The sequence below is a fragment of the Chinchilla lanigera genome, unplaced genomic scaffold, assembly GCF_000276665.1.
Source record: "Chinchilla lanigera isolate Chin_1 unplaced genomic scaffold, ChiLan1.0 scaffold00049, whole genome shotgun sequence".
Classification (NCBI taxonomy): Eukaryota; Metazoa; Chordata; class Mammalia; order Rodentia; family Chinchillidae; genus Chinchilla; species Chinchilla lanigera.
In genome coordinates this window covers 1,757,977-1,785,235 of record NW_004955450.1, presented here as the reverse complement: position 1 = coordinate 1,785,235, position 27,259 = coordinate 1,757,977, and the positions used below count along the sequence as shown (strand labels likewise).

At 37.0% G+C, this 27,259-nt stretch overlaps 1 protein-coding gene across 4 annotated transcripts in view; it reads left to right on the top strand.

Moving 5' to 3' along the window:
- The window catches only part of Scaper (S-phase cyclin A-associated protein in the ER), a 341,699-nt gene that overhangs the window by 36,446 nt on the left and 277,994 nt on the right, over positions 1-27,259 (top strand). For all 4 annotated transcript variants that reach the window (XM_005393476.1, XM_005393474.1, XM_005393475.1 and 1 more), the window contains exons 6-8: positions 19,087-19,187; positions 22,426-22,542; positions 22,952-23,109. In XM_005393476.1, coding sequence (XP_005393533.1) covers positions 19,087-19,187; positions 22,426-22,542; positions 22,952-23,109 — 376 coding nt within the window. The remainder of the gene's footprint in view (positions 1-19,086; positions 19,188-22,425; positions 22,543-22,951; positions 23,110-27,259) is intronic.

Here is a 27,259-nt window from a genome sequence, read left to right as displayed (position 1 = left end):
CCCTTTGTTCCTTTCTATCCATCCTTTTATCATTTTCTTTGTTTGTACTTTGCCTCTCTCAAATGAGACATACCGTACAGTATTTAAGCTTAGGTGTCTGGTTTATTTCACTCAACATTATATTTTCCAGGTACATCCATTTTCCTGCAAATGTCTCAAATGTGTCATTCTCTATAGCCAAATAGTATTCTAATATATATATATATATATATTTTATATATTTATATATTTATATAATCACATTTGCTTTATCCAGTCCTCTATTGATGAGTATATAGGCTGCTTCCAGGATTTAGCTATTATGAATTGTGTTCCTATAAACATTGGTATGTATGTATCATTGTAGTATGATGACTTAAACTCTTTGGGGAAGGTACCCAGTAGGAGGATAGCTAGATCATATGGAATTTCTGATTTCAATTTTTTGAGAAATCTCTATATTGATTTCTATAATTATTGCACTAGTTTTCATTCCCTCCAACAATGTGGGAGGGTTCCTTTTTCACCATAGCCACACCAGCATTTGTTATTGTTTGATTTCCTAATGATTAGCATTCTTCCTGGAGTGAGATGGAATCTTAGCATTGTTTTAATTTGCATTTCTCTAATGGCTAGAGATGTTGAACATTTTTTCATGTATTTGTTGGCCATTTGTATTCCTTCCTGTGTGAAGTGTCCATTTCTTTATTCCATTTCTTGACTGGGTCTTTAATTTAGGTGGTTTTGAGTTCTTCATATATTCTAGATATTAGTCCTCTGAGGAGTAGGTGGCAAAAATTTTTTCCCATTCTGTAGGTTATCTCCTTGCTTACTGATTTATTCTTTTGCTGTACAGAAGCTTTTTAATCTGATATAATCCATTTATTGATTCTTGTTGCTATTTCTTGAATGACTGAAGTTCTGTTTAGAAAATCCTTTTGTATACCTGTGTCTTGAAGTGTTTTACTTCTTTTACCTTCTACAAAGTTTAATGTTTCTGTTCTAATGTTTGGATCTTTGACTCATTTTGATTTTAATTTAGTATATGGTGAGAAGTAAGATCCAGCTACATTCTTCTGTAAACAGATAAACAATTTTCCCAACACCTCCTGTTGAATAAGCTGTCTTTCCTTCAACATATGCTTTTGGCCCCTTTGTCTAAGATCAAATAATTGAATATGTCTGGGGAGGTTTCCATATGCTCACTTCTGTTCCATTGATCTACATGTATGTTTTTGTTTTGGTACTATCCCGTGTTTATCACTATTGCTTTGTAGTATAGTTTGAAGTCAGGTATTGCTATGCTATTTGCTTTGCTTATTACCCAAAATTACTTTTACCATTCTGGGTTTCTTCTGGTTCCATATGAATTTTAGGATTGTTTTCTCTAGATCTATAAAATATGCTGTTGGCATTTTGATTGGGATTGCATGGAAACTGTAACAGTTTTGGAAGTATGGCCATTTTGACATTATTGGTTCTGCCTATCCAGAAACAGGGACATCTTTCCATTTTCTGATGTCTTCTTCAATCTCCTTGTTCATAGCACTATAGTTTTCTTTGTAGAGGTCTATTACTACTGTTGAATGACTGAAGTTCTGTTTAGAAAATCCTTTACTGTTATAGCTTGTGTCTAGATGTCACCCCAAAGCCTCATTCATTATAGGTGGGGCTTGTTAAGAGGTGGCTGGATTTAGAGTGTGTGACTCTGGGATTGAGTCATGGTGCAATGCTAAGTTCAAGGGCATTAGGATTAAGGGTGTGAGTGCTACCTGCCCTAAGTAGCCTGGATAAGACATAAGGGTTAGAAAGAACTATGGTTGTCCCTTGTTGCTTTTGCTGTTTTCTGTTTGCCATAAACTGGTTCTCCTTTGTAGTGCCCTTCTGCCAATCTACCTGGCCTTAGAACCAGCTGATTATAGAATGAAACTTCTACAAGCTGTGAGCCAGTAAATCTTTCCTTCCTTATCTTTGGGCATCGGGTATTTTGTCTCAGCAATGAGAGAAGTAATTAGGACATTCCTTGACTAGGTTAATTCCAGATACTTCATTTTTCTTGAAGTGACTGTGAATGGTAATGTTTTCATAATTTCCTTCTCATCCCATTTATTGTTGGTATACACAAATGCTAATGATTTTTGTATGTTGATATTGTATCCTTCTACTTTGCTGAAATTAGTTATTCTGAGAGTTTTTGGTGAAGTTCTTTGGGTCTTCTATGAGAGTATCATATCATCTGCAAATAATGATAATTTGAGTTCTTCCTTTACTATAAATATCCCTTGTATTTTTTCCCTTACCTAATTACTCTGACTAATGTTTCAAGTATTGTGTTGAATAGACGAGGTGATAATGGACATCCTTATCTTTTTCTTGATTTTGGGGGGGATGCTTTTAGTTTTTCCCCACTTAGTATATTGCTGGCTATTGGTTTGTCATAAATAGCCTTTGTCATATTCAGGTATGGTCCTTCTATACCTGTTTTCTTTAGGGTTTTTATCATGAAGGGGTGTTGGATTTTCTCAAAAGCCTTTTCTGTATCTATTGATACTATCATGTGATTTTTGACTTTGCTTTTGTTCAAGTGATGTATTACATTTATTGATTTACATATGTTGAACCATATTTGCATTTCTGGGGTGATACCTACTTGATCATCATTTTGATAATGTGCTGCATTCTATTTGCTCATATCCTCTTGAAGAGTTTTACATCTATATTTATTATTTGGGCTATAGTTCTTAGTTGGGTCTTTATATAGTTTTATGGTCAGGGTGATACTGACTTTGAGAAATGAATTGGGGAGCATCACATCCCTTTTAATTTCTTTGAAGAGTTTGAAGAGTATTGGTAATATAAATTTTTAAAGGTTTTGTAGAATTCAGCAGTGCATCCTAGGCTTTCTTTAATTGGTAGATTCTTTGTTACTGAGTCAATTTCATTGCTTGTTATTGGGTTGTTAAGCGTATTTATGTCTTCTTGGGTTAGTTTTTTTTTTTTTTCTTTTGGTACTAGGAATCAAACTCACAACATTGCACTTTCCAGGCAGGTGCTTTGCTGCTGAGCTAAATCTCCAGCCCCTTGGGGTTAGTTTTGGTAGTTTGTATATGTCTGGGAATTTGTCCATTTCTTCAAAAATTGCTAATTTACCATAATTTTTCAAAGTAGTTACTGTCTTCTGGATTTCGAAAGTGTCTATTTTGATTTTACCTTTTTCATTTCTAATTGCATTGATATGAGTTTTTCCCTCTTATTCTTGGTGAGTCTTGTGAAGGGCTTATCTATTCTATTTATTCTTTCAAAGAATCAGCTCTTCATTGTTTTTTTTAATAGTTTTTTTTTTTTTTTAGTCTCAACTTCACTGATTTCTGCTCTCATCTTTATAATTTGCCCCTTAATTTTAGTCTGGGGCTGGTTTGTTATTTGTCAAGTATTTTAAGATTTCTCGTAAGGTTATTTATTTGAGCTGGCTCTGTTTTCCTAATGTAAGCATTGTTTGCAATGAATTTTCCTCTTGGGACTGCTGTCATTGTCCCAGAAGTTTCATTTAGTTGTACAGTCATTGACAGTAAGTTCCAGAAATTTTAAAAGTTTTTCTTTGATTTCTTCTGTGACCCATTGGTTGTTTAATGTTAATGTTAATTTCCAGGGGCTTCTGCTTTTCTGAAATTTCTTTTGTCATTGATTTCTATTTTCATTACATAATGATCTGATGGTATGCATGGGGTGATTACAATTCTTTTATATTTACTTAAGCAGGCTTTGTGGGCTAGTATGTGACCTCTTTTGGAAAAAGTGCCATGTGCTGCTGAAAAGAATGTATACTGTGTTGTAGAGGGGTGGAATACTCTGTATATATCCGTTTAGTCCATATGTTCAAAGATGTGGTTCAACTCTAAAATTTCTTTATTGCTTCTTTTTTGTTGTTGTTGTTTAGTTGATCTATCTCTGCAAAAATGGGATATTGAAATCCCCTACTATGATTGCATTAATGTTTACTTGATCTTTTTAATTTTAGTAGTTTTTGTTTTATGAAGATAGGTGCTCTGTTACTTGGTACATATGTCTATCTATGTTATCTCTTCATATTGTATTGTTCCTTTAACTAGTATATGGTGATCTTCTTTGTCGCTTCTAAACAGTTTTAAAAATTTACCATGTCTGATATTAGAATTGGTACTCCTGCTTGTTTTCAGGGTCCTGGTGCATGAAATTTTGTTTTCCATCCTTTAATTTTTAGTCTATGATATCTTTTTAGATTAGATGAGTTTCTTGAGTGCAGCAGATCATTGCATTTTGTTTTTTATCCACTCTGTGTCTTTTGATTGAAAAGCTGAGGCTATTAACATTGAGAAATATTACTGAGATATGTTGGTTATTTACTATCATTGCCTTTTTTATCTGTTGGTATATCCTTGTTTTTTCATGATTTTTTTTTGTTGCTTTTTATCTATTGACCTCACTAGTTATTAACTGTATCTAATTTGTTTTTTCTGTTGAGAATATTCTTGAATATTTTCTTTAGAGCTAGTTTAGTATTCATATATCTTCTGAGCTGGTGTTTTTCATGAAAATACCTTACTTCTCTGTCTATTTTGAAGGATAGCTTTGCTGGGTAAATTAATCTGGGTTGGAAGTTATTTGCTCTTAGGGCTTAAAAAACTTTACTCCAATCTCTTCTGGCCATCAGAGTTTGTGCTGACAAGTCTGCTGTGCTTCTAATTGTTTTACCTCCTTTATATGTGATTTTTTGTTTTTCTCTGGCCACGTTTAAAAATCTATTTTGGGGGGATTGTTTTTATTGGGTATGTGTGAATTTAATGAGGATATGCCTTGATGAACTTCTCCTTTCATCATAATTTTTGGGTGTTCTATAAACACTGCTTGCTTGTAGTTTATCTTGTATTTGGAAAATTTTCTTCCATAATTTCTGTAAGCATGTTAATGAATCCATCTGTGCTATCTTCTAGATTTTGTGTAATTCCAGTTAGCCTTAGATTGTTCTTCTTGTCATCTAGTAGGTGCTGGATAGTCTTGTCTTGTTCTCTTATATTCTTTTGGCTTCTTTGAGATTCTGATTGTAATTCACTATTTTGTCCTCGTTGGTCATTTCTTCAGTGCATGAATTCTATATAGTTTTTTATTTCAAGTATTTATGTCTGATATCTTTTTGAGGTTTCCATATCCTTGTTGAGTCTGTTGCTCAAACTTTTAACTGTTTTGGTTAACTCATTTAGTTTGTTTACTCATTTCTGCCAAATTCAACCATGGGCACTTTGTTATGGCTATAAACCTTTAGTATATTCCCTATTTCAACTAATATATTTTCTTCATCCTTTCTAAGAACTCTTGATAGATTTCTGCTACCTGGCATTTATTTTCTTCTCCCTTTGTGACCTCTTGTTCTCACTTGGGGCAGGGGCATGATTTGGAGATCCTTTATTTCCTTGTTTCCCCATTCTACTTGTATCTGTGTTTATTTTTTTGTTGATGTATGTATCTTTTAAGATCATATGTGCCCCCCTTTTTCTCCACCCTTTTTTTGGGGGGGTTACTGCAGTTCGGGGACTGAAGACATGAGGAGAGTTTGTGGTTTGTTTGGAGCTGTTTATTAGGGTAGGATGTTATCTTCAAATGAATAATTTTCAGCTTTGCATGTCCAGTGCTAGTATTTACTCCTTCTGTTATTTACTTTAAGTGATTTCAACTCTGTTCCTATGTTTTGCCAAAATAATTGCTTCATTTATAACAGCATCTACAGATTCAGTCTTAGGACACTTCAATATGATAGTCCTTGCAGTTACTCTTCCCCCACCCCCTTGTCTATTCTCTGTGCACACTATGACTATTTATTATTTATGGGTGTTCTGCAGTGAGGTAGGTGAGGTGGGATGGGGAGAACAGGAGATTGTTTGGATGGGTAGTGTTTGCATTAAGAGTGAGGCTTGAAAGGGAGACTAGTAGTAGGTAGAAGAAAAGGCTGATGTGGGATCTGATTTTATTGGAGTGCTTTTAGTTAAGTTGAATGTTTGGTTTTAAGAGTTTTCAGAGATATTCTGTGAGGGCAAGGGCAAGATATGGGAGAAAAAGTGTACACTTTGTGATTGAGGAAAGCTAGATGGTTTTCAGAACTTATAGAGAGGACAGTAAGCCAGGTGAGATATAGAAGAGCCAAAGGATTAGGATGGGGAGGATCAAAGAATTATACTAGTGAAGATAGGCTGTGAGTGAGCTAGAATTTAAAAACCTGGGAGGAGGAGTTTATGTGTTTGGAAAAAGAATAAAGATACATATTAATAATATTGTCTTGGTGATTTGAATGCACACATGAAATCATAAAAGAATGTAATATAACCCTGTGTTACTAGACAAATCAAGAAACATACAAAAACTTAAACCAATAAAATGTTGCAGTGGGAACACAGATTGGATGTTCTACTGAGACATTGCATATATGATCCCTAGGTAGTTTCTTTCCCAGGGAATTGGAGTGCTTACACCCCAATTACTCCTCTGATGCCTCCACTGTAAAACTGAACTTAACTCAGCCTCAGGACCTCTTTCTGCCAGGTTGCTTGCATTCTTGCAGAGTCTGATCCAGCCTGAGGTCTTAGGTTAGGAACTCTTGATGTTCCTCTCCCTGTGTGTGATAGTGGAGTCAGCAGACAAGTTCACTAAATTGTCCACTGAGTCAGGATTATTCCTGTGCAATAAATTCATCTACAACAGTAGCAGGCTAATCCATTACAGTGGTATCTATCAGGATTAGTTGAGTAGTGTTACAACACATCAGAAGATCTTGTTTTGGGTCTCCCTTTAGCAGTGGAAGTTAATGTGAGTCCTGTGTAACTCAGGCTGAAACTGGGATCTGGCTGCAGGAACCGAGTCTGTGATCACCAGTTCCTGTCTCTCAGAAGGATTCTCCCCAGTCTGCTGTCCAGCTGCTCCACTCTCCCGTGAGACATTGCATATATGATCCCTAGGTAGTTTCTTTCCCTCATCCACCCTGGGTACTTGGCAGTATGAAACAGCTAAGGGGCTGTTTTGGGACTGAGGTTCAAACACCTAGTCCTTTCCCCAGTGGCATCCCTGCCTGGTCAGTGCAGTTGTGTCCTTGGGTGCTTGTATGGCAGTTACTCACAAACTGTTGACTCAGGAGGTCTGCTCAGGAAGCAGTATCTTGTGTTCTTTCTGCTGTCTCTGACTGCATAAGATTCTCTTGGTCCCAAAGCAGTTGTCCATGAGCAGAGAAGTTACTAGTTTCACTTTGCCTCCTCACTGATAGCCAGCCGGCCACTGTTGGCGGCACCATGGTTTTTCCTCCATAGCGTGGGCCATCTCTGCAAGCACCCAAGCACACAGTTGCAGGGAACAGGAGCTTGAAGGGATGCCATTGGGGGAAGGGCTGGGTGTTCGAACCTTGGTCCCCAAACAGCCCCTTGGCTGTTTCACACTGCCAAGTTCTCAGAGTAGATGAGGGAAGGACAGTCACAGGAGAGTGGAGCAGTTGGAGAGCAGACTGGAGGCTCCCTTCTCTCCAATCTGTGTTTTTGGCTCCTTTGTCAAAAATCAGATAGCTGTAGGTGCATGGTATTCCATTTTTCTACACATCTGTCTTTATGCCAATACTATGTTGTTTTTGCTATTTCAGCTTTGTAGTATAACTTAGTCCTATTTTCTTCTCCATCAGTTCCCTTGTGGTTACTGTGTACCCTCCCCTCATTTTGGTTCTCTTCAAGCTGCTGTCCTCCAGATTCCAGACACTTTGTCCTGAAGAAACCGAACTGCTGACACTCACAGCTCTGCCATCTCGTCGCAAAAAAATCTGTTTTTTGTATTCTTCATGATAGCCATTCTGCCTGGCTTGAGGGAAGCTGTCACTGTAGTCGTGACTTGCGTTTCCCTAGTGGGTAAAGATATTGAACAGTTTTCATATATTCATGTGTACTTCCTTTGACAAGTGTATGTCCAGTTTGTTTTTCCATTTTTTTTGCACTGAGTTTCTTTGGGGAGTTAATTTGTTTGGGTTTTTTATATATTCTAGATATTAATTCTCTGTCACAAAAGTACCTAGCAAAGGTTGTTTCCCATTCTGTGGCTGTCTCTTCACTCTGTCGTTTCCTTTGCTTTGTAGAAGCTTTTTAAAGTAATTCACTTGTTGAATCTTGATATTATTTCATATGAACTGGAGTCCTGTTCAGGAAGTCTTTGTGCCTATGGCTTTAAATATTTCCCCTCTGTTATCTTCCAGCATTGTCAAAGTTCCTTGTTTTATGTCAAAGTCTTTGTTATATTTTGATTTGGTTCTATTAGAGGATGAGATAGGGATCTGGTTTCAGTCTTCTGTATGTGGATACCCAGTTTTCCCAGCACCATTTGTTAAAGAGGCTGTCTTTCTCCCATGTATGTTTTTGGCCCCTTTGTTGAACATCAGATAGCTGTAGGTGCATGGTGGAATTTTTGTCTCTTATGTTTTATTCTATTTTTCTTTATGTCTGTCTTTATGCCAATACCATGTTGTTTTTGTCACTTTGGCTTTGTAGTATAACTTGTAATCTGGTATTGTGATGCTGCGAGACTTGCTTTTTGCACAGGATTGGTTTGTCTATTGTGGGTCTTCTCTGACTCCATATGAATTTTAGGATTTTTTTTTCCAGCCCTGTGAAGAATATTGTTGATATTTTAACAGGAATTGCATTGGCTTTATAGATTGCTTTTGTTACTATGACCAACTCAACAAAATTAGTTCTGCCAATTCATGAACAAGGGAACTGGCTTTCATGACTTTCCTTACTAATATATCCTGCCCTGTGTCCTCCATGGTGTACTTTTATGTTGCTTTTCCTCTTTAATATGGCTCATGCTTGCTGCACAGAGCCAGTTTCTCTCTCATTCTTCCTTTTTACTTTTTCAAATAAACTTTGTCACTGAGAAAACAAGGGAAGCCTTTCTATTTTCTAATGTCTTCTTCTGTTTCATCATTGTTCTGTACTTTTAATTTTAAAGGTCTTTAATCTCTTTGGTTAAGTTAATTTCTAAGTACTTAATTATTTTCAAGCTATTGTGAATAGAATTATTTTTCTGATTTCTTTCCCAGTAGGGTCTTTTTGGGTGCACAAGAATGCTACTGAGTTTTTTGTATGTTGATTTTATATCCTGCCACTACTGAATTTGTTTTATTAGATATAAAAATTTACTGGTGGAGTTTTTTGAGTCTTCTGTATAAATAATCATACCTGCAAATAGGGATAATTTAAGTTCTTTTTCTTGCCTGAGTGCTCTGGCTAAAGTTTTAAGTGTGGTATTTTACAGGTGGTCAGAGTGGACACCTTTGTCTCATTCTTGATTTTAGAAGACATGCTTTTAGTTTTTTCCCATTCAGGATGATGTTGGTTGTGGTTTGTCATTCTGATTTTTTATCAGCATGAAGTATATATAGTAAGTCCCTGATTTACTGCTATATAGTTAAATCCCTGACTTACATTCCAGGAGAATTGTTTTTAAGTTGGATTTGTTCATAAGCTGACAAAGTGAGGCTTATACAGTACACCTGTGAAAGCTCATAACTTGAATGTTCATAAGTTGGGGATTTACTGTACCTGTTTTCACCATTTTTTTTAATCATGAAGGGATATTGGATTTTATTGAAGGCATTTTGTCTGTTGAGATTATCGTATGGTTTTTATCGTGGATTCTGTTTATGTAGTACATTTATTGATTTACATGTGTTGAACCATCCTTGCATCCCTTATATGAAACCACCTTGGTCATGGTGAATGATCTTTTTAATGTGTTGTTGAATTCTGTTTGGTAGGATCTTACTGAGGATTTTTATATATGTGTTCATCAAGAATATTGGTCTGTAGTTTTTTTCCTTCCTTTTCTCCTCTTCTTTGTCTTCCTCCTAGTACTTCTCCCTTTTCTCCTCCTTCTCCTTTTCCTTCTCTACATCCTTCTCCTTGCCCTTCTCCCCCTCCTCCTTCCTCTTCTTCTTCTTTTCCCCATTGTACTTCCTCTTCTGCTCTTCCTCGTTCTCCTCCTCCTTTCTTTCTCCTGCCTTATCTGGTTTTGGTATTCGGGTAATTCTGGTTTCATAGAATGAATTTGGAAGCATTTCTTTCCTTTTTATCACATGAAAATTTTGAGGAGATTTTTTTTTTCTCAATGTCTGGTAAAAATTCAGCAGTAAATCCATTGGGTCCTATTTTAGGTTGGCAGACTATGTATTACTGCATCAACTTCATTGCTTTTTATTGGTCTGTTTAGGTTTTTAAGATCTTTTTTTGGCTAATTTTGGTAGGTTAATGCACACAGTTGTCCCCACATATACACATATACTGATACACTGTATAACACCAGTCCATATTAGAATAACTGGAATCGGGACAGAGAAGCAAAAAAGAAAAGGAGAGGAGACTGCAGTTGTCCTGCTGTGTTGGTCAGGATGCCTGTCCCAGTGGCTGAACAGTGTCATTTTCTGGGCCACTGTGCTAGGAGATGGGCTCGATGAACTTTGAGTTGCACAGTGTCCAATTGGGTCTACCAGGTCTCGGTTCCCCAGACCTCAGGCCACTTCCCTCCAGTCTCTCCCCAGTCCTAGGAAGATTCCACTCCCAGCAGGATCTTGTGGTCCACCTAAATGGGGGTTCCCTGTGTTATGGTTGATACATTGTGTCAACTTGGGGAGTCTAGAGGTTTGGCTAAGTGACTCAGCAGGAAGCCAGGGTGCTTACTTTGTTTGTATACATCCTGAGCCTGTGGAAGAGAAGGGCAAAGATTATGTGAGAGCTACAGGCCCCTTAGGTGGGGGTAGCCTGTTTTATAAAGTAAGGCAGGGAAAGAAGCTGCTTGCTGCCATTCCTCCAGTTTTGCTCTGGCTGTTTGCTGTTCGGCTGTCATTCCCCCCTTTGCTCTTGTTGCTTTGCTACCTTTTGCCTCGGAGCCAGCCAAGTATGGACTGAAACCTCCACAAACTGTAAGCTAAATAAACCTTTCCTTCCTTCATTTTCGGCATTGGGTATTTTGTCTCAGCAGCGAGAGAAAAGTAACCAAGACATCCTGTGGCCAGGTGACCTTTCTGTGTCTTCACACCTGGTGCTTGGCCCTCTCTGTGTCCTTGTCCTCACAGTGCCTAGGGCCTGGTAGGCTTTCCAGGGCAGACACATCAGACTCCAGGCCCACGTTGTGGAGGCCTGGTCAATACTGAGAGTAGTGGTAGCTGTGCTGGGAGGAGGCAGTGGCTGCCCTGTCACCTCTTCTCCTGGAGAACTGTGTACTTTTTGTATTGTGGTACATTTTCTAGACCTGCAAGGGAACAGCACTGGTGTCAAGTAGCGGTTCCTTTCTTACCTCTCTCCCTGGTCAGTCACTGGCCTTCTTGGAGCTGTCTTCCCGTGGTTGGTGTCCAGACCATTTCCTGCAGCCAGTGTATACTGATTTGGGTGAATGCCTCAGAGCCATCTGTGAGTGCTGTGGTTTCTAGTCCATCATGATGAACCAAAAATGGTTTTTGTTAGATTTGTAGCACATATTGTCACAGTAATGTAATTTTGGATTATCTAACAGAGAACACTAGAGTGCAGTAATAATGATTATGAATGTGTGCAGTTGGCACAGATGATCTGTTGATCCAAGTTAAGGTAATTAAAAAAGATTCTCTGTCCACTTCAGTGAATTTAACATTTATCTTTGGGAGTTCAGTGTCAGTATAAGTGTTGCATTTGATACAGAAGGCAACTAAAGGATCATACAGTATTATCAAAAAATGGTCTTAAATCATAGGGACGTATTTAGCTTTGTATCAACTGCATAAGAAACATTGGTAAAAAGGTTAATTATTTACTCTTATAAACATCTCTCTATCCTTCTTTTAAGAGCAGTTTTAGGTTCACACAAAATTAGGAGGACATTGTAGTTATTTCCTATTTACTTCCTGTCCCAATACATGTCCAGCCTCTCCCTGATTTTTAGTATCTTCCTCCACCTTTGAATGTTCATTATAATTGATAAGGCTACACAGCATTACTATTACCACAAGTTCATGGCTTACATTTTGGTTCACTCTTGGTCTTATGTATTCTATGGATTTGGACAAAAGTAACATGACATCTAGTTTTATAGTATCATACAGAATCATTTCAGTTTCCTAAAAATCTTGTATGCTCTGTATATCCATCCTTCCTTTCACTCCAACCCCAGCATCACTGATTATTTTACTATCTGCATAGATTGCTTTTTCAATAGAGTTAGAATCATGCAGTATGTAGCTTCCTCAGATTAGCTTCTGTCGCTTAGTTATATGCTTTGAAGTTTCCTCCATGTCCTTTCATGGCTTGGTAGCTCGTTTCTTTTTGGCTATTATTAATATTCCATTGTCTGTAGTTTTTCTGCTTACCTACTGAAGGACATCTTGGTATCTTCTAAATTTTGACAACTATGAATGAAGATGTCATATACATTCATGTACAGGTTTTTGTGTGAACATAAGCTTTCATTCATTTGTAAATAACATGAACAGTGGTGTCGAACTGTAGCATATGTGCTTCAGGGGACTGTTTGTATCACTGAAAGCTCTAAAAGGTTCACCATCACTAAATAAAAAATATAATGGCTTGATCACATGGTAAAACTGTTTTATTTTGTAAGAAGCTTCCAGAATCTTTTCCACGTGGTGACACCAGTATGCATTCCACCAGTGTGCATTCCTACTGGCAACAAATGAATGTCCCAGCATTTTGTCTATTCAGTTTCATCACCATTTCCTGTGGAACTGATACAAAATTAAATGTATCAAAGTAGACTATGCATGGTTAAGGCCAGTTTTCAGTTTTATTTGATTTGCACTTCCTGATAGCATATGATATAGAGCATCTTTTCACATATCCATCTGTATTTTTTTTAATATACTGTATATATTGTGTAAAGTACCTGTTCATGTGTTTAGCTCATTTTTAAATTGGGTTATTCTTTTTCTTTATTATTGAGTTTTAAGTGTTCCTTACGCACTTTAGACTACAGTCTTTCATGTATGTCTTTTGCAAATATTTTCCCATTCTGTGGCTTGACTTCTCATTCTCTTGATATTGTTTGTATAGAGGGGAAGTTTTTAATATTAGTGAAATTCAACTCATTATTTTTTTCTTTCATGGTTTGTGCCTTTGGTATTGTATCTAACAAGTCATTGCCATACTCAAGGTCATCTGAGTTTCTTTCCTGTGTTACCTTTTAGAAGTTTTATAGTTTTTTATTTAACATTTAAGACTGAAATCCATTTTGAGTTAATTTTTCTGAGGAACATAAGATATGTGTCTAGATTAAGTTTTTGTATGTGGATGTATTGGTCAACTTTACCATTGTTGGGACAAAATACCTAATACCTGCAGTATTAGGTTATTAAAGGAGGAGAGGTTTAATTGGCTTATGGTTTCAGAAGGTTTAGTCCAGGTCAGTTAGCTACACAACAGAAGCCTTATGGCAGAAGGTGAAGCAAAGCTACTCACTTCTTGGTGGCTGGGAAGCAGAGCAGGTTGGAAAGACTGCCAGAGAGAAAAGGGCAGGAGCTATAGATCTCCAGGTCACACCATCATCCAGCTAGACACAACTAAAATAGAGCTACTAATTACCTAGGTGGCTCCCAAGCCAATCAGGTTGATAGTTAACGTGTTCACAGTGGGTCTAATCCATAAGTCTGCTTGAAAGATGGCTTTGAACCACTGGTGGTTAATCAATGACTATCCCATTAGGCAACATGGCACAGTCCCATTTTGTGGTACAAGCTGATATACTCATGCATGTACCATGGGTGGTTCAAGTCTGCAGGAATGCATTAAGTGTGTCACAGTGGATGTCCTGTTGTTAAAGGACCATTTGTTGAAAAGACTTTCTTTCTTCCATTGTATTGACTTCACCCTTTTGAAAAGATTAATCAACTGTGTTCATGTGTGTCTGTTTTGGAGCTCTGTTCTGTTCCATTGATGTACTTGTGTATTCATTTACTAATATCACACTGCCTTACTGTACCTTTATAATATATCTTAACACTGGGTTGTGTTTGTCTACAAACCTTGTTCTTTTTCAAAATAGTGTTGGCTAATCTGGGATGTTTGCATATGCGTGTACACTTTAGAATCAGTTTGTTGATATCTACAAAATAATTTTTTGCAATTTTAATTGAGATTGCATTGAATCTGTTATCAGTTAGGAGGAACTGAAGGGTTTGGACTGTATTCCTGGAAGAGACAATCTCAAAGGCCATAATATACAGTGTTGAAATCACAAGAGCTGGGCATGGTGGTGGTGCATGCCTATAGTCCTAGCACTCAGAAGGCTGAGGCAGGAGAATTTGGGCATTTGAGGTCAGCCTGTGCTACGCAGTGAGACCCTGCCCAAAAAAAAAGAGAAAAGAAATCACAAAAGATCAAAATCCTTAAAATCTAAAATCCAGAAAAATCAAAATCCTAATGGTTTAATTCCAAGTAAAAGAATTAAAAAGTTTTTTGTACAGATATTCATTTACATGTTAAAAGATTTCTTTGAGAAACAAAAATATGAGAGAACACTTCATAGGTCACTTTACAGAATTAAATAGGCAAAAATAAAAGACAAGCATAGCACTTGAGTATGGTAATGACAGTTGTGCATGCATAACAATTATGAATAGATGGATGGTATTCCCAAAGAAGTAGTTCACAAAGTGGAATGTGTAGTTGTGTATTACTATTGTTAGTAATTTTGTATACCTAGCTTTATCACTGTTGTCAACGGAAATTCTGTGATTGAGAGATTTAATCTTTTGATCAGAGTAACCAAAAATCACTGTCATTACTACATATGTAGTCACCCAGAGAGTTTAAAAGCTTCAGAAATTTTATCTTTCACAAATATCTACGTGTCTACAAAAAGGATTTCTCTTAATTTGCTGAGGCAGTTCTAACATTTTTATGTAAATGGACAGGGCTTACACACAAAGTCAGCATTGTGTTGTTACACTTCTGTGGAGGTGAATTTGCACAAAATAGTAAAATGTGTTGGACCTCTCTGAATGTCTTGACACATTTTATACCTCTAGTATTGGAAATGATATGAGGTAAAAATATATAGCATAGTGAATTGTAAAAAATAATGCTGATTGTTTAAAATAACCAGAACAAAACAAAAAGGCAAAGAAAAAAGTAAAAAAAACCTAGAAAGATATTTTGATATGAAAAAGTATATTACATGGATTAACATTATTGGCATTAGCAGGGAGGTAAGTAGTTTATAGAAGCTGGCTGACTGTCATGATCATTAACCATATTTTGAAGTCTTTCATTGTGATGAGTAGCTTCTTTTCTTTTAGGGCCTAACTCTCCTCAGCATCTATTTTTTTACATGGTGCTGCTCTTTTTGAAATTCTTCTGTGGTGTAATATACACTGATATAAACATTTCCTATTAAATTTTCTCACCTTCTGTGCCATGCTTCTGTTATTTTGGGTACTTGTAAATCCATTCTGCATGCATTCACGTAGAGACCACATCTTTGGCAGAAGTAATAATACTGATTGAACAGCAGTACCATTGTATTGTGTCTTCTTATCCTACTGTGCACATTTTTGAACCAGTCAGTACCTTCTTTGGTTTCTTCAGGAAAATGTGGCTAAATAATTCATTAAAAGCACTTGGAATTCCATCAGCTCGAAAGAATGCCAATGCAGACAAATTAGCTTTAAACAGAAGTTTGTGTTGTTACTGTAACACACAATCTGTCCCTTTCTGACTCCCTACCACTCTTACATAGACAGCATTTTTAAAATGAAAATTGTGATTTTCATGATTTCAGGTTTCAGGATTTGAGCATTTGTGATTTTAAATGTTTAGGTTTGTGATTTTGGCAATTTTATTTAGGGATTTTGACCTTTGGGACTTTCAGCATTCAGGATTATGATGTTCAGGGTTATATCTTTTAGAATTATGATCAACATCAAGAACTAATATCTTGATAGTTATTAAGTCTTTTTCTCCATGAACATGGACCATCTCTCAATGTTTTTATTTTTTAGGTTTTTGTTTTCGTGTTGAGACAAGGCCTCATTATGTAGTTCAGGCTGACCTCAAACTCATGGCAACCTTTCTGTCTCAGTTTCCCAAATGCTGTGATGATAGGTGTGTGCGATGCTGCCCAGCTCTCAGTTTATTTAGTTGATACCTTTCATTGACATTTTGTTATTTTTCTGATGTAGGTCTTGTATATATTTTCCTTGATTTATACCTAAGTATATTTTTGGAGCTTAATATAGACAATATTGTGTTTTTAAACTTATTTATGCATTGTGTTAGTCACTTTCCTGTGAATGGGACAAAATACTTGATGCCCACGCCTTAAAAGAAGAGAGGTTTATTTGGCTCCCGGTTTCCAGTGGGTTCAGTCTATGGTTGGCTTGCTCTAAGACAGAATCAGCATAGTAGAAGGGCCTAGAGGAGGATAGTTGCTTACTCCATGGCTGCCAGGAAGCAGAAAGAGAAGAGAGGAGTAGGGAAGAGAATACATCCTTCCAAGTCACATTCCCAGTGACCAACCTCTACCCAGCCCTACTTCCTCGTAGCGCATTCACCTATGAACTTACCAATAGATAAATCTACTGATGAATATAGTGCCCCATGATCCAGTCAACTTTCAAAAGCCCCATCTCTGAACATATTTGGGGGACATTTTATAGCTAAACCACAACATTCTGCTCCTGATCCCTGAAAAGCTCATTCTCATCTCATTATTTGAAATGTATTTAATCCATGTTAAGAGTTGGCAAAGTCTTGACAGTTCCAGCATTACTGAGAAGTACAAATCCAGGCAAACTTCTAGTTGTGAGCCCCTGTAGAAATCAAAGAAGAAGCTAAGTACATCTAATATGTAATGGCACAGAAGCTTTTAGGGAAGAATTGATGGACAGATGAAATCCAATAGGGCAGACATTAAATCCTGTAGTTCCATGTCAGCATCTGTGGCAGACTGTGGTGGGGTATGAACTCCAATGGCCTGAGCAGTTCTATCCCTATGCCCTTGCTGGTCACAGCCCATGTGGACTGGCTCTTCCTAGTGGCTGCTGTTTTCCTTAGCAGACATTTCACATTCCTGGCATCTGTAATTCCTTGGGTCTCTGCTGTATTTTTGGCTTCATGTATCATCTTTTCAGGTGTCCTCTTAGGTCTTCTTCTGAAATGTGGGTGGAATTCTCCATGACCCCATAAACCTTGCTTTCTTCATGCTTGAAGAATCATCACCACATGGATGGCACCAATGGCTGTTGCCAGACTGTTCAAGTAGTCTGGCCTCTTTGACCATAGTTTTAGTGCCTCGGGTACCTGCATGGCTGATCTCAAGGAAATACGTGCTTAGGCGTTTGCAGTCCTGAATGAGCAGGGAAGCTGGGGGCTCTAAAGTCTTTCAAAAGAGCTTACCCTTTTCTCCTCTTAGCCTCTAATAGTCCTGATGCAAAGTACCTGGCTTCTTTTTAATGCCCATCTTTTCAGTAACCACAGTCTCCTTTACCCCAGCTTTACAAGCACTTCCTTTCTGGCCAAGCTTCACACCGTGTGGTCCTGCTGTTTGCTCCAGATTCTCACTGATAATGTTGGCTGAAAGAATCTAGCAATATCCATGCCAGAGCCTGAATGTTGGGCTGCCTTGATATTTCTCCTGCCAGATTAGTTAGCAGTTAGCTTACCACTTTTAATCTCAGTCAATTTCAGAGTCTTAGGACATGGGAAAAATAGAGACACTTTTTTTTTTTTCTTTTGCCAGTGTGGTGTATATGGCCTCTAGTCCAATTGCCAGTGGAGTTCTATTCTCAACTGAAAGCTCCTGCATTTGCACTTTACTGTCTGCATTCCTCATAATATTCTTATCTTCTGAGCTATGACCAGTATCACATGTCAAATATGGCTCACAATGTTCTAAGATTTGTTTAGTCTGAATTTCCAAACTTTAAAAAATCCTCCCTGCAGAACAGTTCCATAGGCTTCTGAATCACATGGTCAGGTACAATCACAGCAAGGGAGATGCCCAGGAAAACATTTCTGAATAATCCATTTGTCAAAGAATAAATTTCATCAGAAATTAGAAAAATTTGAACTGAATGATAAAAGGTTAAGCATGGGATAGAGACTTAATCCCATGAACCATCACTTGGTTCATGTTTAAGGGGAATTTCATAGCATTAAAATACATACATTTTAAGTGAGTAGTAACAACAACAAAGGCTGAAAACCAGTCATCAAAGTACCCAGTTTAAGAACAGGGCACTTGCTCAACCTGATAAAAATATGTGTGAGAAACCCAGGACTAATATCATACTTCCTGGTGAACGACTGAAAGCTTTCTCCTCTAGGACCAAGAACCAAACAGTGATTTTTCTTTTTCATTTATACTCTTTATTATCCTAGAGGTAGGTACTAGTGAGGGCAGTTAGGTAAGAAAACGTTTGAAGTTAAGGCATTGGTTACCCTAGAGGAGGTGCATGGGACTGAGGATTGGAGACAATACCAGGGAGCTTTCAGACTGTATTGTTACATTCTTTGTCATGGGTGGTGTTTACATCATGGATCTTTGCCTTGTAATAAGTTATCTGTTTATGTTTTGTGTACTTTGTGGTGTTTCTGCTTTTTCTTTCCAGTAATTCATGTGTACATTTATGTTCTGTTAACTTTTCTGTATATTAATTTTACAATAAAAAAATGAAAAGGATTGAGAGGTTTTAAAAGGTATCCAGTAAGTTCCTGACTTACGAACATTCTCGGTTGTGAACTTGCACAGGTGTACTGTGTAAGTCTCACTTTGTAGGCTTGTGAATGAATCCAGCTTACAAACAATTGTCCCAGAAGGGAACTCATTCATAAATTGAGTATGTACTGTGCCAATGCCATTTCTTGGTCTTTAGACTCTCAATTTCGTTACTTATTATTTTACCAAATAGAACAAAAAAATTAAAAGAGCAAAATTAGATCAGTCCATCAGGCAGCTTCTTCAATGAGTATAATGTAAAACTTATTAATACATAAGTCCTTCACTGTAGTATTTTTTTCTTAAAACTTTTTACTCTCAGAATGTAAGTTAACTTTTTTGTTTAATTAGGAGGTGTTAATGATGCTGGATAACTATGTGAGGGATTTCAAAGCACTGATTGACTGGATTCAACTTCAGGAGAAGCTAGAGAAGACAGACGCTCAGAGCAGGTAATGACCTCTATACTTGCGTTTGTAGTAACCAGCAGTTTCAATAGCAGTCATTGAAATTGACAGGGATTTTAACCTCACGTTGACTTGAAACATGTAGAAACTTAAAAGTTTAGTGGTACATTTGTCACTTGGTTCAGTAACAGATGTTCTCTCAGTTACCTGCCATTACAAAGTACATTATTCAGGACAGAAATTTAATTATTGAATACAAGATATTTACTACTCTCTGGGAATTTGTAGTCTAAGGATATGATAAAATAGAACTTATTAGGACGTAAGACTATTATGGATGTTCAGAGAAGAACATTTCTATTTTGGAGGATAGATCAGGGAAATTTATGGAGGATGCAAAAGTATTTAAATGTGATAGACTTTACCAGGTGTCTGGGCCTTCAGAGGAAGGGAGTAAATTAGAACAGTATGTAAGTACAGACCAGTGGTAAAGTAAAAATAAATTGGGAAAGGTTTAGTGTATCTTTCTACTGTAGTAAGCAATGAAGAAAAGTGATGCTTTTTAATTAGGAGAGTAATGAGAGATGAAAGCTCTTTTAGAATAAGATTTATTTGGCATCTGCACATAATATCTGGGTGCTGTACATCAGAAATCACTGTAGACAGACACAGTTCCTGCCCTCATGAAGTGTGTAGTATGTGCTGTAGTCTGATTGTGTCCACCCAAAATTCACGTTGAAACGTGATCACCAATATGGGAGATGGGGATGGGAAGAGAAAGGGAAGTAGAAAGAATTAAAATTTGTTATGTGCATATACCAACTCCCCATGATGAAAGTAATTGTTATGTGCTACAAATATGAAAACATAAAAATTAAAGAAAGGAACTTAATCACGAGTATGATAGTATAAAGAAGTGGGGCTTTTAGAAACACTCTTTAAATTTTGAGGGTTCTGTCATGAACAGGATGCCTTTTTACCCTGAGAAAATAGACTTAGGCTGCCTCTTTATTTTGAATTTAACTTTACTTCAATCTCAGTGGGTGAAACTATGCGATAAAAAGTCATATTTTGTCTCATCTTAATGTGTTAGTTCCAAGAGGGGACCAAAAGGGTAAAGGACTTCCTAGAGACAAATCTAGGAGAGCTGGTTCTCTAGGAAACCAAAATCGGAGAAAATATGTGTTGATCTTTTAAGTACTTTTGTTTCTCATGATGAAAAGTTTTGATTTTTTTAATTGCCTACTTCATCCATAGTCACTGAGTGGCTCAGTCCTAGGTAATTTTGTTTGTATCAGTTTTACCCTTACCCCTTGGCAGTAGGCAGTTGGATCTAGAGGTACATTTTTCCACTGGGCCCAACTAAACTAAGAGATTAGTAGCTGTATTGCCCCCCTGAAGATAAGCAGAGGAAAGCAGGTTGAAAGAAAATGGAATCAATTTACAAATAGAAGCAGAGATGAAAGAAATCATGTGTTATAAAGAGCTCACGGGTATTACCTTACAGTCTGTCTATTCTAGGTCTAATCCTCCTGAGCCCTGAGTGTAGTTTTTCCTTCCCTTTGGAAGTCCCTGATCTGGCATAGTTTATGTCCTTACAATAAGTCTTTTTTTTTTTCTTTTCAGTTTTAGTTTAAATTAACTTTCTAGGTTTTTTGTTTGTGATACTTAAAAATGATCCATAATATAACTACTAAAGGCATTTAAAAAAACCAATTTTAAAAAATCATGCTTTCAAATTCCATCCAGCTAGTGGTGGCTGCATTGAAGAATGTATTGAGAAAATTCAGAGTCTAGGTCTAAGCTTAATAGAGTGATGGTTTTCCCTGTCCTGGTACCATAGCTCAAAAATGTACATGAGGCATCTCTTTTTACCTGAACCAATTATCAGCATTTCTTCTCTTTGCCTTATGAGATACAGAATGCAACCTTAAATTTCCTGTAGATGGCATTATTTGTCTTACTTTCTTTAAGTCATGTACAGCATTTATTTCAACTTGACTTGAGGTTTAAATATAGAAATTGTTTATATCTAAGGAAGTAAATATTGATAAATATATATGTGCATTATGGATAAGGACTTTATAAAACAAAAGTAGAAACTACAAAGGAAAACATTGATTCACTTGATGTAACAATAAGAAAGCAAGCCTTTCTATATAAAAATAATTGAAAGCAAAATAATTGCAAGACCAATGCCAATAGAATTGTAGCCATAATAATAATAGGAATAGCATGCTAGTAAACTATTTCAAGTTCTTTAGAAAGTGATACAAATCTCAGTACAAAAGGGTAAAGACACCAGTATGCAAATTATAGAAGATAAAATTCAAATCACCGGTAAGTTATAATAGTATGTATAATTAAAAAGGAAAACAATGTAATATCATTTTGCCAGAGTAATTTTTAAAAGACAGTAGCAACTCTTGGCCAGGCTGAAGGAAAGTGGACCCATTCAAAGGACCCTATTTCATCAAGTGGGAGCATTATACATTACAACATTTCTGGAAGGAGATTTGGCAATAAATTGGCAAAAGCTTTAGACTTAAATAACATTTTGTCTGAATTTTGTTTTCTAACAATATCACTTTTTAAGTGAGAAGTGAAAAGTCCCCTCACCAAACTGAATAGAGTCAGTACAGGAGACTCAGGGTAGTGACAAGATATGACTGAGGGCATGGGAATAGAAAAGACATTGCTTAAGGGAACATTTCGCAGACTTCATCTTGTTGGGTGGCTGGTTGTGGGGCCAGTGGTGATGGAGGGACAGAAGTTAAGTTGCATTTTTAGCTTTCCTATGAAGAGCAGTGAAATCACTATGTTCCCTGTTTCATAGGTGATTATGAGATAGAGGGGCAAGACTTCATATTTTCCTGTATATACTCCACTTAACCCTCACCTTTTCTTTGTATCTTGATCCTTGTTACACAAATTCTTGATCCTTGTTGCATCAAAGTAGCCTGAATTGATACCGTTGCCTTTTAATGTATTTTAGCTGGGTGTGTGAAGGTTTGTAAATTCTAAAGTGTACCTCAAGTCTCAGTAACTCCATAACCCTTTAGAGATACATAGAGTCCCTTTGCCCTGGTGCCCATTATAATATATCCTGGACCATGCACCATCTGTAATTTCTCACTGGTAACATGGTGACTTTTTGAAGCAGTGCTACGGGGAAAAATTGAGACTTGATTATGTTTTCACTTACTAACAACCAAGAGAAATTATTAGTTTATTTGTCCTTTTTCTTAGTTAATTTAATATACTATGTGTCTTGAATTGGCAGACCAACATCACTTGCATGGGAAGTAAAGAAGATGTCTCCAGGGCGTCATGTGATTCCAAGCCCGTCAACAGATAGAATCAATGTAACTTCAAATGCTCGAAGAAGCTTAAATTTTGGGTAAGCTGAACTCAAAAAAACCTACCACATTTTGTATTACAGTCAGTTATTTTCTGCGATAATATAGTATTATAAAGAATAATATTTCACAAAACAATACCCATGTATGTGTTGGTGTTAAGCAGATACTGGGCAAAGCTGTCATCCCCACAAAAGGGGACATGGTGACACTGCACCAGTTAGCAATCCCAGGGGACATTGGAACACCAAAGAAAGCTTCTATATTATCCTTAGTACCTTGTCTTTAATCCCATATATTATATAGTATTATATGAAATTAGTGATTAGATTAAGAAAGATTTATGAATTTAGTTTCCTTACATTGTTATGGTAGTAGTATTTTCTATTAGAAATCAAGTATGTTTCATTTCCTATTTAGTTTATTAGTGGTATTTCTTTTCCTCTCTAGGGGTTCACCTAGCACAGTGGTTGCTCCGTGTCTGGCCCCTGCAGGTGTCAGCTGGGCTGACAAGGTAAAGGCTCATCACACAGGCTCTGCGTCTTCAGACACAGCCCCTGCTCAGTTGTGCCCACCCATGGCCGTGCAGAAGACATCTCGCAGAAATGGTAGGTAACTCTGAAGTAACCCTTTGTGTAGTAAACAGGTGGATGTAGATGTTTATGCTGTTCAGAACTTGTCTTAGTAGAATTAGATATTAATCTTTTTTGCATCTTTTTGTGATATGAATTTAAGTAAGTTAAAATCATAAACTAAGGGTTTAGCTCAGTGGTAGGCTGCTTGCTTGGCATGCACTGCAGCCTAGATTTGATATCTTGCACCATGAAAAAAAACTTAACCAAACCATAAAGTAATTCTGAAAACTGAGAAAAACTAGTTTTTAGCATTGTATGATAGTCAGTGGAGATCATTGTGGTTTCTCTTCGTCCTGAATAAACGTGGAGAAGAATGATGTCTTTTATTAGTTCATTTATATGATTCCTTAGAATTTTGACTTAAAGTAGAAAAAAAAATAGACTGTTCCATTCTTGAGGCAGTGTATGTTACAATTTAAACTAATTTATATTTGATTATTATTTTGGTACCATGAAATAATCTATTTACCTTTGCTTACATATTAATTTTTTATTATACCATTGGGATAATTAAGGAACACAAATAATAGAAAACATGTAATTTTGAATGCTTGCCTGGGACATTTTACTTGTAAGAATTTTCTTCATAAAACCTTTTCATACATATGGAGATCCTATGGAGGCTGGGATGTGGACATGCTAACTAGTAACAGTCTGTATCATTAGCGAAGGGTACTTCAGAAGCTGCCTTCTGTTTTCTCCATTGTCATGTCCCTGTGGAGCTTTTCGTTTCAGAAAGAAGAGTTTTATTGCAGATGTCAGAGAGGTTGCTATCTTTGTATTACGAGTCTGCTCTGTTTTCATTTTCCACCTTGGTCTCAGTAAGTTGTGTTGGCTTATTTCAGACAATACTCTTTACTTTGACCCAATATAATGCCCTTGGTTTCTCCATATAGGCTGACTAGTTGCGGGGCTGGGGATTTAGCTCAGCGGCAAAGCGCTTGCCTGGCAAGCGCAAGGTCGTGAGTTCGGTTCCTGGTACCGGAGAAAAACCAAAAAAAAAAAAAAAATTTAAAAATAGGCTGACTAGTTGCAAACTGACAATAGGCAGAAGTTCTGTATATGTATATTTATATTTGATTATATTTGCTTATCTATAAATATAATGCATTATGTATTTTATATAGATAATATAATGTTATATCAGATAGTTATATATTATGTTATTTGTTTATATTTTATTTGTTTTCTGGTGGCTTAACAAAATACGAAAGGCTGGATAGTTTATAAATAACAGCAGTTTAATTAGCTTGCAGTTTTGGAGGGTGGAAGGCAAAGATGGCCTTGTCAGTTTATCCTCTGGTGAGAGGCCTCCCAGAGTGGAAGGTATCATCATGGCTGTAGTGAGAACAGTAATATGGTGAGACTGAAGGCCAGAGAGCAGTTCAGGAATAAGGTTCTCTTTTATAACAGTTCACTCTTTTGTGAACTAACTAGGGTCCCAAAAGAACCCCCTTTAAATCTCTTCCAGGGGCAACACCTCTAGTGACCTAAGCCCCTCTCGTGAAGCCCTGCCTCCTGAGGTTCCACTGTCTCAGCACTGCTTGCTGAAGACCAGACCTCTAGGATATGTATCTTTGGGAACAAAGCATACCCAAACCACTGCAAGCTCTTTATCTTAGAGAAAGCTAGGAAAAAACGTGGAACTATAAAACTTTAACCTGAGAGAAATATGTTATAAAATAAAAAAGGAAACAGAATCTTACAAGAATCATAATGTTAACATACATAATGGGTTTACTTAAACCAGTACTTTCATATTATTGATGAGTAACCCATTTTGAGATGCTATAGTGGATCATGATTATATCTGTGCTTAAAAACTTTATTAAGATACTGGACATTCTGTTTTAGATCACTTTGGTCTTTAGGTTTGGGGTTCTAGTGTGCAGGTATACACAGTGAATTATGGTACAGCTATAGTTTTAACATTTTTAATTATGTGCTATAAAATAAAATAATTCAAGTTAAAGGTGACTGAATGACCACATACATTTAATTTGCTCTTCCCCAAACAGAGCTAAAATGGTACAGAAAAGGACTTAAAAACTGAACTCATGAAAAAGGGGAAGAAATGATATAAACAAAGTTTGAGAAGGTGGAGAGAAAAAAGACTACTGGTAACTAACAATTTCAGTTAGCTAGCTGAATCCTAAGATAAAAAGAAGGGACAAAACTAAAATGCAGTTTAGTTTGCTCCACAAAATCCCCAAATGGTTGAAAAATTGGTGGTGCAAAAATTTGTGAAGGTAAGGGTAGAGGGAGGGGTGGTACTGTAAGATGCTTAGAGAGAGAACCTTATTTCTTTTATTGGATACATACCTTCTCCCCAGAAAATTTGAGGTGTATTCTCTAGAGATGGTAACAAAGATTCTATCTGGCCTGAGGGATACCAGGCACACTGGGAGTGTATTAAAACCAGATTAAATAAAAGACTCTGTGAAGAGGATGTTGAGGTTCCTCCTCCTCCTCACTAGCACCTCCATCCCTGTTTTTCCACTAACCAAATCAACAGTACAATATAAAGGAAAATAAAATAATAAAATAATGAGAAAGGAACAAAACAGATTGGATTAATAAAAAGTGATAGAAGCAAATACTGATATATCCATCTCTGCATTAAATGGAAATTGTATAAATAGTTACAAAAGCAAAAGCTGTAAGATTGCATTAAGAACAAAGGCCAACTGGGACTTCTGGGAAGATAGCAGAGTGGTGAGCAGCACAGAAGGAGGCTCTCAAAGATTTGGTGTCCAGACAATGGAATATAGCAACATGAGGAAGAGAAGGAGGGTTCCTATGATGCAGGAAAAATCTAAAATGAGAATTGAAGTGCATGGGGAGAGTGAAGAGAGAGACTTCAACAAAGAAGAAGGAGGTGGCAGATGGCACTTTTTCCTTGAGCCTGGACTCAATGTGTGGGGGTAGGGGTGGGTTGTGGCTTGAACCTGCAGACAGACAGTGAATACTGGCAATCCTAGAAGACTGCACAGAGAAATGCACCAGTGGAATAGAGCAATGGATGCAGTGGACTGCAGTAGCAAGTAAGTTGTTTGGGTTCAGACATCCCCAGGAGAGCTGGGAGCCATTTTGAAGAGGGGCCAACTGTGCTCAGAACTCAGAACAAATGTGGGCTGCTCCATCCTGCTTCCACTGTCAGAGTGAGGCTGCAGAGTTTAAATTGGCAGGAGGTCAGAGAGCCAAGTTCAAGATGGTAGGAGACACATATAGTGTTACAGGTTGAACAAATCAGGCTCTAGCCTCACAGCCAGAATCCAGCCTGATCTGCAGTGGAACTGAAGGTGCAAGACTCCTGAGATTAGCCACTACTCTGCCATAAAGCTATGGCTGGCTTGTTGGGATTAATTAACTTGAATCTGGACTCTGCCCATGTTGTCTATCAGTGACAGCAGAAATATGCCTTGAAGTAAACACTTTTTTTTCCTCTTTTTTTCTTCTTTCTGTTCTTGTTTGTGTTTTGTTTTTTTCTTGATTGTTGTTTTTATATGAGTGTGATCATGGTTTCTAGTTTTGTTGTTGTTTTTATTTCTTCCTTCTCTCTTTTCTTCCTATCTTGTTTACCAGTTTCCCAAAGTTTACATAATCTACCTTTGTCCGCCAGCCTTACTTCTAATCTCTTTCTCTTCCATTTCTTAATTTTTTTCCCTTAATGGCTTTTACATTTTCTCCCTGAGGGTAAAATCAATACATCGAGGGTTTACTTACTGTATATAGTTTTATGGTTCATTTTAGATTATATCATATAACTACAAATCTAGTTCATATGATTAAAGATGGCAATTTACAGTTACCTCAGTTTGTTATTTTCTAGGCTGTGTTTGATCCTTTTATTACTGCTGCTTGTACTACTTTAGCCAAAGTGACATAATTGTTCTAATCTTTTGTCCTTCCTTGTATACCAAGACTGAGATTATCTAAGGGTCATAAACAATATCATAAGCCAGTGCCAAAGAACCAGGGGATGGGCTTATCCCCAGTAAAATGAAGAGGCATTCTTGCAATAGAGTCAAAACCCAAAGCCAGCTGCACCTGGAAGACATCTCTGAGTAGTCATTTCTTAAGTGTTCTAAATACTAGCAATAGAGCGAGTTCTCCGGGAGCG